Raw genomic sequence first — 14,071 nt, 5'->3', positions numbered from 1 at the left:
AGTAAAAAAACCACAAGTAACAAACCACATTTCAGGAACTTAAAACAGTCTAAATATGTTAACTTCCAGTTTTATAATTTCCTGACTTAAATAAGAGAAAATGTTGGTACTTACCCTGTTTTTTACCTTCAGAGACATCCCATAAATACCTTGACTGCATAACATGTCTGGCCAGTGCCTGAACCCCACTGCCACTAGGTATTCATGGAGGTTAATATTTACCTTTTTACCCCCCTTGATCCTGACATAAATAAGAAGATGAATTTATTACTTAATAGAACTAAAATCACACTAAATTGTTTATCTGATTTAAAATTAAGAGACTTATATATTTACTGCCCAGGGAGGTAGTGGAGTCGCCATCCCTGGAAGTGTTCAAGAAGCATGTTGATGTGGTGCTTCAGGATATAATCAGTGGTCATGGTAGTTGGGTTATGGTTGGACTCAATCTTAAAGGTCTTTTCAACCTTACTGATGCTATGATTCTATTTTATGATTTAATATCTTAAGAATGATTCAGACTTTGTGCTGTAAAAATCAATAATGACCCCAAAGTAAGTTTCTGTTTTGAAAAGTTCCATATTTCAGTTTTCTAGGAATTCTCAAACGTACCTTCATTTGGGGAAAGATGTATGAGAAGACACAGAAAATTCTGAGTGAAATAGGGAGGATGCCAAGCCTGAAATAGCTTCAGACATCTTCAGAGGTTTCTTCTTTCACATAAAACCTTAGGAGATTTCTATCAGTAGATATACACTTTGGTTCTCTTTTCATCCTGACAGGCAGTCAAGACCTTCCTTTCGGTCACATCAACACAAAGTTGCATTTCTTGTAACAAAAGTCATTGCCAAATTAGAGGTGAGAATATATTAAACAGAGAGATTGGTCCTAACTCAATGCAAATACGAAGTACATTATGGAAAGATAGGATAAGGACTGAATGATCAACAGGAACTTAAAGGAATCTTTGAGAAGATGTAGGTAGGTAAGAGATTAAAAGATTTTTTTAAAGGCTTTGCTTTAGGGCCAAGTAAAATGGAGCTGGCCCAGCATAATTTCTCTCATCACAAATTAGTTTGCTCTCAGTTTGTAATTGAATTTCTTTGAAATTTAGTTTCTATAAATCTATGCTAACCTCACTTTGTGCTGACATACTCTATTCTGGCCTTGGAAATGAACAAAAAAAACCTATATTCACTCTTTCTGAAAACTTTGTCTCAGGAAGGTTGAACTGACTCACTGCTTATTCCTCGTGATTCACACCTTTTTAACACAAGAACAGCAGCAACTGTTAAATGTGCATAGAAATTGGGTTTTTTTAAAAAGTTCAAAAATCAGTAACACAATTATTGTCTGCTTTACATTAATCAAATTGTGAACATTTAGACTGAAATACTGAGGTTATGAGAAGTTACATATCAAGCAAAGATCATCTGAGTACAGCTGTCACTCCTCTAGGTATAGAACTAAAATAAGTCAGCCCACAGCACTCTGACATTTCAGGGACATTCTCCAGTCCTACCCTTGTCAGTCACAGAAATTATTTTTTTAAATATGACACCAATGAAAAGTGGCAATAAAAAGTATTTAAAATAGTTTCCACTATACTGTCCATCAAAGAGCTATCCCACTTTTTATGAATGATGTTATGTAATAGACATGGATGTTTTAGCTACATAAGCCATTTATGTTATGTCTCAATTCCCCTTCTGGGTGGTAATGGGATAATCAGGTATAACTGTGTTCTAATACCAGTGTCAAGGTCTGGAAACAGATTTCGGAAAGCCAGCTTTGGGCTGTATAAATGACATTAAGGAAAGAGGTGTCTGAAAAAAGTCAGGATGCACAACTGTCCAGTATCTTAGGCTCTAGTAGGAATGGGGGTGTAGTGCAGGAAATGAGACCCTCATTTCATTCTTGGGAAGAAAGCAACAATTAATTATTTTCTTGTTGCCATTTCTGGTAGCTAGGAGTTTGGCATCTGGAAGTTCAAAATTACCATTTTCAGAATTGGTGAGGTTTTTAAGTTTGAAAATTTAAAACAGGGAATGCTAAAAGACAATTAGGATTGTCTTATCTCCAGTTTATTGTGATGGGTTGATCTCAGGTGGCAGCCAACCTCCCACCCAGCCACCCATTCAGTCCCCACTTTGATGAGATGGGCTGAGGGAAGAGGAAGAACAGAAAGGCTCACAGGCTAAGATAAGGAAACAAAACCAAAAGAAGAATCAAAACACTTAGGGAAAACACATTCATGCTTTCTCAGGCTCAGCTTCACTCCAGACCCCTCTCCCACCTCTTTATTAATCACTGCAGGTTGCAGTTGGTCCAGTCAGTGAGGCACTAAAAGGTGCCAGGCTCAGCCATGCCCTCTGGTGTGTCCTTTGGAGCCATCTGGAACCAGCTGTGTCTATCATGAGACAGTATCTGCACTCTCCTCACAGAAATCAGCCCTGCAGCTCGCTTGCTACCAAAACTTTGCTACCCACACCCAGTACAGCTGTCTGCTTTAGAGCTGAATATAGATGCATCTGAAGTGGGAATTCATGAAGTCCACTTTGTCCTGAACTTGAAAAGCAAGGGCCTCAAAATGTCTGCTAGCAGTGGTCCTATTTAGCATTTGAAAATAAGGGTCTTAAGTAAACCTAAACTGTATGAAACCGAGCCAGTATTGCTCACTTGATATCACAAAAAGTAGTTCATGCTCAGAAATTATCTTGCTGTTTTCTTCATTTCCTCAGCAAAGCGTTACAGATGCCTTATACTTTGGTATCAGCAAGGGAACCCTTTTAGGAACAAACTTCTCGAGGTCTTCTGTTTATTTAGATGGATCATATGGGCATAGGCACCAATACCCTCACAAGACCCATGGTGTATGACTGCTTTCTGAAAACACTTGGTAAGGTTGCATTGTGTCATGCATGATAATGCAGTCAGTGCAATTTGTGAAAGGTGGACAGGGCTTCCAAACAAAGGATGGACTGCTGCAAGCATTCCAGCTTGTGGAAATGTTGTACAACTTCATCCCGAATCATCACATTGTATTGCTGTCAAAAGCACAAGCTCTTTCTCCTGCCATTTTCCTGGGCCAACATGAGTGCAGCACCAGCATGGTGGTGTAGCTGTTCCCTTATTCAAGTTCTGTGCTTTAGGGACAGGGGACCAGAGACACACTATGCCAGCACATTTGGGAGCCAAGCCATTTGGCATGAGGGCATGCCCTCAGAGTATCTTCTGGCACAGGCAAGTCATGACTTGCAATGTAAAAAGAATTTGCATTTGTGTTAAGGTCAGTGTGTGAAACTCTCAGCATAGAAAATCTCAGCATAGACGTAGCTTGAGAAATAAGACGGAGCATGTGGAGCACAAACCGCAGAGATCAAAAATATTCTAGTGGGGTTTTGAGCATTTTTCCATGTTAACTTGGTAAAAGATGTAATGAGGTTGTAACTGCCATTGTTCTTTCTAATGTTTTGGGTTTGTCATGCTCCACATTGAGAGGCATGGCTATAATATAAAAATATAATGCAGATCTCCTTACATTTGCAACTATTTTTCAATTGGTGTACAAGCGTTTACATAAAAACTAAATATGTCCTTATCACCAAGACTTTTATTGAGAAAATATGCAGTGAAATAAAGTCCTTTGTTATTTTAATTTTTTTTTTTTTAAATCTATGTTGTGGTCGAGGGGAGGAGTATTTATTAATTACTCTCACAACAACAAATAATAAACGATATGGCAAGCTGGTATTAATAAGAATAGTAACCCTTTATTATTTGAAATATGCCAAAACTCGTCGAACGGATCATTGTACGTTTGGAAGATATATTTACAATAGGAATTATGCAGCCTTAGGGCAAAATACAAACTATTCTATGCAAATTAGGAGGCAACAACTTGGAAAGAGAAAGTCAATGAGAGCAGATAGGGCTTGATTACATCAGGGGGAGGCTCAATAAGAACCGTTCAACCCAAAGGGCAATGAATTAGTTACTCACAGGTATTTTCACCCATATAAGGGATGCTGCTGCTGCTGCTGTGTTAGCTTTGGGGCACTCCTGTAAGGCGTACCACAGCAGGTTGCCGGCAAGAAAGCTTTACCACATGGTCCCAGGCTGGTCTGGCTTCAGCGGACGGCGGGCAGTTAACGACGCTCTTGGCGATGGGAGCTGGCATGGTTCCTGGGTAAACTGAGGCACGGCACAATTCTGGTGGCAAGGAGAGCAGGCTAAGGCAGCTCTGGCTTCTAGGCTTGTGGCTTCTCTGGCTTGCACATGTATGACTCGTGGCTTTGTCCCAGCTTTGGACCAGGCACTCGATGCAGGGCAGGGCAACTCGAGACAGCAAGGCTTGAAGCAAGGCTTCAGCAGGCTTGAGCAAGGCAAGGCAAGGCAAGGGTGACTACCTAGTCACTTGTATATATACAAATTGCCAGAGGTCAGTTGGTCCAATGGGGCACTGAAGCTAACGTGTAGCTGCCCAATGGAAGGGTGTTCTGCCAGGCTATAACCATAAAAGGCAGAAGCAAGGACCTTGTATCTGGGGGAGCAGTGGTCAGCTTACGTGCTCTCACCCCAGATAAACATCTTGTTTACCAGACAGGCAGGAGTCCTGTCCCCTTTGTTCCTTTTCCTGCATTGCCCTGTGTTTCTGCAGGAAGAAGGGGAGAGAAAGGGATCCTGTCTAGACATCTTAAGGCCTGTCTGGATTTGTACTGGGCCATGTCATGGTGCTACCAAAACAAAGTGCTCCACTTTGGCCACAACAACCCCATGCAGTGCTACAGGCTGGGGTCAGAGTGGCTGGAGAGCAGCCAGGCAGAAAGGGACCTGGGGGTACTGGTTGACAGCCGCCTGAACATGAGCCAGCAGTGTGCCCAGGTGGCTAAGAGAGCCAATGGCATCCTGGCCTGCATCAGATATAGTGTGGCCAGCAGGAGCAGGGAGGTCATTGTACCCCTGTACACAGCACTGGTTAGGCCACACCTTGAGTACTGTGTCCAGTTCTGGGCCTCTCAGTTTAGGAAAGATGTTGAATTGCTGGAGCATGTCCAGAGAAGGGCAACGAGGCTGGTGAGAGGCCTTGAGCACAAGCCCTATGAGGAGAGGCTGAGGGAGCTAGGACTGTTTAGCCTGGAGAAGAGGAGGATCAGGGGTGACCTCATTGCTGTCTACAACTACCTGAAGGGAGGTTGTAGCCAGGAGGGGGTTGGTCTCTTCTCCCAGGCAACCAGCACCAGAACAAGAGGACACAGTCTCAAGCTGCACCAGGGCTGGAGGTGAGGAGAAAGTTCTTCACAGAGAGAGTGGTTGGCCATTGGAATGGGCTGCCCAGGGAGGTGGTGGAGTCACCATCCCTGGAGGTGTTCAAGAGGAGATTGGACGTGGCACTTGGTTTAGATAGTCATGAGGTTTAGGGTGACAGGTTGGACTCGATGATCTTTGAGGTCTCTTCCAGCCTTCTTGATTCTATGATTCTATGATTCTATGATTCTATATTTCTGCTTTAGTGAGTCCCTTGTAATCATTTTCGTTCTCTGTTAAAAGTAATATGTAGCAGTATTATGCAGGATTTAAAAATCTCAAACTGATCATATTTTACTTCCCCAAGGTCACAGAAGGCGAGTCTTATACTACTGTTTTTGGTTGGTTGGTTGGGTTGGGGCTTTTGGGGGCTTTTGTTGTTCACATGCTAGTACACCATTTCCTTTGTCTGAATGTGTAGCATTTCACAGATTCTAAGCATATCATTATGCATTATTCTGTGCTAGGACACCGTATAAACTATGGAAAGCTGTTAAGCATAATTTTCTGTCAACCGAATTTCCTGAGCATTGCTGTTAATCAAAGTAATTGTACAAGACTGGTATCTAGATGAGAGTAGCTGTTTGGCTCTAGGTTATGTGAATATGATTTTTAAATGTTTCTGATTAACAACAGTGATCAGGAAATTCATATCTGTAAAAACTGAATTTTAATAGGTCTGAAGGACCCACAAGAGTTAGATAGTGAACAAGGGAAAGAAAAAGATTTAAATATGAAATTTGGATGCTGAGACTTGAGTAACATAAAATGCATTCGCTGCCTAACCTGTGCCTGGAAGCATTCAATAGCAGTAAAGTCACTACTGTTAGGGGGAAATGTCTTCTAACCCCAGGATTTAGAAAATGTAAATATGTATTTAAAGTGGTTTTTTTTTCATCTGCATGGTGTTATGATAAAGGTGAATTGTCATTCACGTTTGGAGTACTAGAAGTGACCAAACATTACAAATTTTTCTCAACTATGTCCAGTATATACAGCAAATGAGTAAGCTCCATCTTTATCCAGTGATTTTTAATGTCTGATTTCTTTATACCTTGTGTCAGGAATATGTGATTTGTGTCAAAAGGTGAGTTAGGAGTAAAGTTCAAGGAGCCGGTTCTACTACCAGAATGTACAACTTGCTACATTAGGTGGACAAATAGTGCATCTCCAGACAGTGCTTTCTTAACAAGACTTCATGTAGAAGTGCCTTTCCATGAGTAGTTTGCTTTAACCTTTAATAACGTATTTGAAATAAAGTGCGCAGCTGTCAAAACTAATTTTTTTATTCTGTAGTTTACTGCCAAAAGCACAAACTAAACGTAGGTATAGAATGATGTGATGGCTCAGAGTAGCTTGGGGAAAAGTCTGTTAATTTTTCTATGGTTTGTGGGTTTTCCATGGATACTCTTGTTCTAGGATCATTAAAATGGTGGCCAATATCACTGAGCCATCTCCTTGCTGTTGCAGGCAGCCATATCAAATGCTGTCTTCAGAAAACCATCAAATTCCTGCTTTAATAACTTATCTGTGTTTTGCTTTCACTTCTATATACGTGCATTCCAAAACTTCATTACTTCGGTGGTTCAAAAAGGTTTTTAATTTGTAATAGAAATGCATTAATGGCTGTTTATCCTGCTTTGGTATGGGGGTTGGACTCGATGATCTCTGGAGGTCCCTTCCAACCTCTAATGTTCTATGATTCTGTGATTATTCTTGTGCTTGCTATGTCAGTTAGTTGTGACCTGGGGCGTTTCTTGAACATAAGTAACTACATGCTTTGTACCCTTTATCACATTGAACTAAGGAAGTCCAGGTCTTCTACTGTTGATCAAAGTCACGTGGTAACGTGCAGCAGCTTGCAGCCCTGTAGTTTTAAATTCATATGCAAGGTGCATTTAACTACAAAACTCAACAGTTAGAGGTTGAAAATGCACTTCTTCGGTTTTACCACTGGAAGCATAGAGTTTGAGGGAGTGTGATGGTTTGAAACTGTCTTTTTAATTTTTCCTTGCAAAGTTCAAAACAGAGAAAGTGAAAGAATGTAAATAAGTCACTATTGGGTGTAAGAAAGCAAAATAACGATTGTTCTAAACACTTCCATTGGATAGATAGAAATGTTTAAGAACTATTACCCAAAACAAAGTAGGCATTCTGCACATTCTGCGTTCTGCAGTGGGGGCAGTTGCTGGGCTGTCTGGCTGCTGTTTCTTCTTCTCTTCTGGCTGAAGATAACACACTGACCTTGGCAGCTAAGTTAACAACTTTCTGCTCTAACTAAACTCTGCTTCTCTGTCCAGGGGGGTCGGGGGGGGGAAGCTCCTGGGAGAGGGAGGCCCCCTTTGGGAGGGTCCCCTTGGGGGGAAGCAAAGGGAGATCGATTGTGCTTTTTCTGTTGATTGTATATATTTGTAAATGTTGTGAATTTTGTATATTTGTACATATTCATTGCATTTCATCTGCTTGTAAATACAGCTTTTCATTTGCTTCCAGACTGAGCTAGCCTGGTTATTGTCGGTGGGGGGGGGGAATTTCAGCTCACACCGATACAGGGAGTGTAGTAACAATTCCAAGTCATGACAGTGGAATGGGTGGGGTACTAAATCACCAATGCACGCAAGTTTTGAAGCAGTATGTGAAGCAGTACAGGGTGTGGAAGAGCTTGGGGTTAACACAAGTCAATTCTTGTTTGACTAAAACAAAAGATTGGCAGAGATAAGTGTTTCTGAGGAATTAATGACGCTTCACCTTGCTTGTATCTAGCTAATTTTAAACTTGGAGTTAAATGGAAATGATCTTTCACTGTGACAAGAAGAAAGCCACCAGCAGCATATATACCTCAACTACTACATCAATTAATTCTTTAGGTGCATATTTACCAAAGTGAAATCTGGGACTGGAAGTAAATATGTATGCTTTCTGAGCCGAGCTTAACAAAGTTCAGTCTCTCTGAATGAGATTCACAACCAGTTTACTAAACAGGGAAACCCCCTACCTGCACATCTGTTAATAATATTGGACTTACACTTAAGCACAGAAATGTTATATGAGAAGCTCCTCCTCGACTGACAGAACATACACAGTAAAGACACCACTTGATTTGGGAAGCAGCTGAAATGGCAACTTTGAGATGATAAAACTGAGTTTAGATAAAAAGTGTCCAAATACTTTTCTTTTTTCATATTGACACTAAGTGTTCAATATTTTTTGTAGTATGGCTGAGAGCAAAGCATTCTCATTATTTAGGAAGTGCTGCTAACCACTAGCATGGTGTGTTGTGTATTGAGAACATGACACTGTGATTTTTTCAGTGTCATCTTCACTTCCTCCCTGAACAGGAATTACAAAAGATAATACAAGGGCTCCTCACAGAAACTGGCCAGTGATTAAGGAACTTTCCTAATCCCATTTCTTATTGCTGCAGGACCAGTTAGACTGAAGGGAAAAGCACTGAATGCTCCACTCAGTAATCTATGCTGAGAAAGTCACAAATACCAAAATGATTGCTGCTCTTTTAAGGGGAGAAAAAAGACACAGCTTTACCCATTTATACTCAGTCACTATCCCCACACAGCAGTTCCAGGGCGTAGGCAGCAAGTTGTGGGCTGTGCCTTTCTGCAAGACTAAATCAGTTACTGAGTATCAAAGCAGAGCAGGAGTTTCGATAGATCCTAACATCTACTACTGCTTCATAGCTAACTCACAGCCGTTCCCTGCTTAGACAATTTCCTATTCACTCTAAGGCAACTTACTCTGCCCCTCACAAACTGTGAGAAACTGGGGATAATATTGCTGGATTTTACTTTGGGGTCTCAGTTCCTAAGTGTTCACTGCCTCTGTTATGCAGTCTAGTTCACCACACCTAATTGGAGTAGTGAAGTAGTGAAGTGAACTGCAACATAATTAAAATTTGCTTGGTACACTTTCCTTCAGTACCTAATTTATTTTTGCCCTTTTAAAACTCAACACCTCTACTTTACGTCTGATTAGATGGCAATATGTCTTTTACTATAAATAAAGTATTGATTTTCAAAACAAATAGTTTTCCTCTGCCCCTAAACTGAATGTAAACAAAAGGGCCATGGTGCTGCTAGGATTTTGTATATTGCTACAGGTGGCATGCTTTCATCAGCCTGCAAATGTGTGTTCAGAGTCAATAAATATAAACATGTAAGTAGAACAGGATATTTAAGAGTGTATATGCCAGACATATTTTAATTATATATTGTGGATTTATTACATATAATTATTAAGATATGTTCATAACCAATCTCTGGCCTCCTGTGATTCAGAAAATGTGAAATGAGTGCTGCTTTCTCTTCAGGGTCAGATTATTTTCCATAGTATGAAATAGGAATTACATTTTTCAGCTAAGTGCAAAATGTGGTTGTTATCAAATTTTAATTAAGAATTGTTTATCTAATTTAGAAGGTAATGGAAAAAATATTTATTTTCTTCTACTTGCCAAAAGGTGATCCTACTTACAAAATTCACTGAGATTGTCCGAGAAAGTGTGTAAAATCCTCATCCATCATGGAGAGCCCCTGGTCAGGGAATGACAGTGCAGTAAATATCTTCAGCAGCTGCCTTTTAATGTACAAGCTGTTTTCAGTAGGAATTTTCAGCACTCACATAAAACACACTGTCATGAGTGACTGCCTGTGCTCCAAAGTCATTACTATTGGGATGATGGAACATCTCTCAGCGAATAACCAAAAAACTTTAAATGTCATGTCAAGTTTGTTGAAGCCGTTTTCAAGCCTTGCTCAAGGTTACATGAATATTGAGTATGCCTGGTTTTAAAAAGTTTGAGATCTATGAGAGGGAGCACTCATGTGCTGGTTCTGAGAACAGTCACTTGATTTGGTGAGGAGAACAGAAAAAGAAATCCCTCTATTAGTGTGTCTCAACCCAGCAATACTCCTGGATATTAATTTGTACAGAGTACAACTTCTGACAGTCAAAACCAATGATGTTTAGCATAAAGTAGCAAGTTATGCAAATCTTAAAAATCACTTAGCTGCCTAAAAAGATCACCAAGGAAAGAAAAATTGTTACTGTGGATGATTAAATTGAAATAGGTTTTTTAAATACATTATAAAACTTGAACAATCAAAAAAGTATGTAGGAAATGTAATTAACCAGATAAAACTTTGGAAGACACCGAGAGGTGCTGAGTACTCTGTTTCTCTTTGACTCCAGTAAGAAAGGAGGATCTTGTCAGGCTCAATCTGTGATTTTGTAGGAAATATGGATGCTAATCTAATGACATCATGTGAAGCCTGTATCATTTCCAAGAGATCAAGCCCATGGCTTTTGGAGTGACATTTTCTGTGTGGTGTCCTTGGCAATCATTGCTACTTCTTGTATGTCATCTGCATGGAAAATATTAATAGAATCATAGAATGGTCTTGGTTGGAAGGGATCTCTAAATGTCACCTAGTCAAACCCCCTCTGCAGTAAGCAGAGACATCCTCAACTAGATCAAATTGCCCAGGGCCCTGTCAAGCCTCACCTTGAATATCTTCAGGGACGGGGCCTCAACCACCTCCCTGGGCAACCTGTTCCAGTGTTCCACCACCCTCATGGTAAAGAATTTGTTCCTAAATTTGTCTGATTAAGAGGTCTTTTTGTATTATGAAATACTGAAACTCAGTATTTTAATAGTGAAACAAGGTTTGTTTGGTTTATCTTCTGCAGAGAACCAGAAAGGACAACTCGAGAAGTCATGTTCACACCACAATATCAGTTTAAACTTGACAAGAAGCCCAGTCACCAAAGAGGTTCCTTACGATGTGGAAACAAGTTCTACAGCATGGAATAAAGCTGTTGGGAGAAAGGAAGCCTGTCATGGAGAAGGCAACAAAGAAAAGAAAATAGATCGTGTTGGGTCTCCTTCTAAGGGAGAAGCTATTCCAGAAGTAGAAGCTCTCCTGGCAAGACTGCGAGCACTATAGAATAATTATATAGAGGATTAAATCAGAGCTCCAAACAAGCTATAATAGTCTACATTTCCAGTTTTCTGTTACTGACATCACATACTTCTGAGTTCCCAACTTCTCTGTGGGTGAATGATTGAGTTTTAAACTGTTTGTGTGCAAGACTGTGCAAAATGATGCCACAATTCTGCATAATTGCAAGGTTATTTTTATTACATGTTTTTAGCTACTGAGCATACAAAAATATCAGAAGAAAACAGATTCTAAATTATTCCAAGACGCAATTCTTTTAGTAGACAAACTGCTGACCATGTGTTTTGAGAGCTTTTCCAAATAGGAATACCTTTTAAATATTGTCAGGTCATCGTGCCTGGGAATAAGGGTCAGTAAATAACAGAAATATTTTCTACTGCAGTTTCTATTTGTAAGAGATTTTAGCACCTAAAAGGTATTACAGCAGCACCCTTTGCAATTGTAGTAATAGGAAAAATGCATCATGCAAATCATCCATATTCCACTTTGACTTCACCAAAGAGCACCTAAGCTCACTGAATTTTATATATATACAAGATGGAAATCCATGGCAGTAAACAAGAAATCTATGCAAATTATATACTTCATGTGTGGTTAATCTATCACCCATGTTAAGCTTAGTTATGATTATTATATCAAAATAATATATATATCATTTCTGTGATTGCAAGGCTTTGCAATTGTGTCCATAGAGGGGGGGGAAATGTCCTCAGAGTTATTTACCAGAGTAATATTGTATCTTTTCACGTGAGTCAATATGTTTCTATAAACGGAACATGTAATGGAAACTCTTTTTACAACTGGTTTTGCACAAACTCATTTCCCAGTAGCCTCTGAAGTCTTATTTGCTAGCACAGTAAGAATCTTGCACCGAATTGCACCTCTTGTACCACGCTGTCGTTGTACATTGTTACGTCTTCGCTATCTTATTTATTAATTGCACATCATAAAGGATTGCTACCTGTTACCAGGAAGCTACTATCAGAATCTTCATTCCATTATTTAAATCTTCATTATTGTAAGAGTGTATTAAGTATCTAATATCTTTCTTCTGATTTACTCTATTTTTCTTTACGAAATGCTCAAAAGTACATCTTTCAGTAAGAGTCAGTTACATGAAACCACTGTTTCAATGCTCCAGTGCTTTTTATATCCCTGTTTAAGTTGCCTTCCTACTTCCTGCACTACACATTAATAAAGTTAATTAGAACTCTGAAACTGGGCCTGTTTTTACCTGCTGCATGGAGGGGTTTTCAGCCATCATGGGAGTCAATCTCATGTTTCTGGGGCTGCTGTTACTGTCATTAAACTCTAATTACATTTCAACTTAGCTGAAAAAAAATAAGAGGTATAAACAGAAGTTATGGAAAGATACTGAGAAAGCTCATCAGTCATTTCTCCAGCTCTCCTTACAAACAGTGGGCAAAGCTGTCATACAAGGCTACCTTTTGTAACTTGGAATTGCATAGCGGAACCATCGAGTTGGGGGTTAATGCATCTTTAGTGGATAACTACAAATACAACTACGACTGGCTGTTCCACCTAAAGTCTTCTGTGCCTCGACTCTTTTAAGACTTACAACCTCTGTTTACAGGGTACAGTAAAAATTACTGTCTGCAAAGTGCAATATGTTTGACTAAATAAAATGGTGTTTCAAACACGAAATATGTGTTAAAAGAGGAAAAATGTAGCTATTCACTGGATGTCTTCACTTTCTGAGGACATGCTAAAATAAAATGATAAGGTGTAGAGAACTGTCTCTGAAATACTAGCAGGATGACCAAGTGAAGAAGGAAGCATAAATTTATTTTCCTGAACACAGTAAAGTTGTTCATTTAAATTAGTGGGTAGCAGTGCACAAGATAAAACTGACAGTTCCGGACACTTCTGAGTAGTTTATCAGGCAAAGAAAAGTTACAAAACTATCTATCCACTGACATTTTCAATGAACAAAATACTGCTAACAGCTGATCATCTTCTAATTTTAAAATAAATATTTACATTTAAAATTATAGGCCCTCAGATGCCTTTTCTTACAGTCAAACAAGCTTTTAGAGGTATATTGCAGGTATCCTAAGATACTGTGTTTCTGAATTAATCCTTTCAAGCAGCCATCAAGGTAATTCACAGTTTCTTTTGTACAACTAGAAGAAAAAAAAAAAGCTATACAGCTTCTTAGAATCCTTGTAAATACAGTATGTAGTTCTTTTCCCCTGCAGTATTTCTCTGTACCTTCATAGTGTGATGTATTCAGAGTTCAAGTACACAGTCCAGTAGACAGTAAGTTTGCTTTCTACATTTCATCTTTCTTTAATTTCCCTTAGAAGCAAACAAATTCACAGGATTTTTTTGGTAGGAAAAAAAGTTTGTATTGCCTAATGAATTCAGGCAAAAATAAAGTGTTATGTGTATATTATTTTTCTATGCTTTGATGTTTTTGTTAAAGTATAAAACTCAACTCCTAAATTATAGGGAGTTAATTGCTTTAATTAAGTTTTTTAAATAATTCATTTATTCAATTTAAAATTTAAAGCTAATTCAATCAAAAAATTACTTAGAGTAGACCTTGAATGCTCTGTGCTAGTTCTTTTTAGTAAGTATCAAGTCTATTTCTTGCACTACAGGTTTGAGCTATATAGCACTTGTGCGAGGCACTGACTGAAGAAGGTTTCACAGACCGTGTAAAATCCTCTCTGTAATTCACACCTAAAAATTAAATCCTTCTAAGAAGAGCTTCCTGATTTCTTCGAATATGACTGTTGAGATAAAGGCATTTGGAGTAATCTTGTCAG

General features: G+C 39.2%; 1 protein-coding gene across 2 annotated transcripts in view; it reads left to right on the top strand.

The window, feature by feature from the left end:
- The window catches only part of DIAPH3 (diaphanous related formin 3), a 202,538-nt gene extending 191,274 nt beyond the window's left edge, over positions 1-11,264 (top strand). For both annotated transcript variants that reach the window (XM_054399226.1, XM_054399218.1), the window contains one exon: positions 11,008-11,264. In XM_054399226.1, coding sequence (XP_054255201.1) covers positions 11,008-11,264 — 257 coding nt within the window. The remainder of the gene's footprint in view (positions 1-11,007) is intronic.
- The last annotated feature ends 2,807 nt before the right edge of the window (positions 11,265-14,071 follow it).

This window comes from Indicator indicator, chromosome 1 (genome assembly GCF_027791375.1).
Source record: "Indicator indicator isolate 239-I01 chromosome 1, UM_Iind_1.1, whole genome shotgun sequence".
Lineage (NCBI taxonomy): Eukaryota > Metazoa > Chordata > Aves > Piciformes > Indicatoridae > Indicator > Indicator indicator.
The sequence above is the reverse complement of the archived record's forward strand: the minus strand, read 5'-3'. Positions and strand labels throughout refer to the sequence as shown.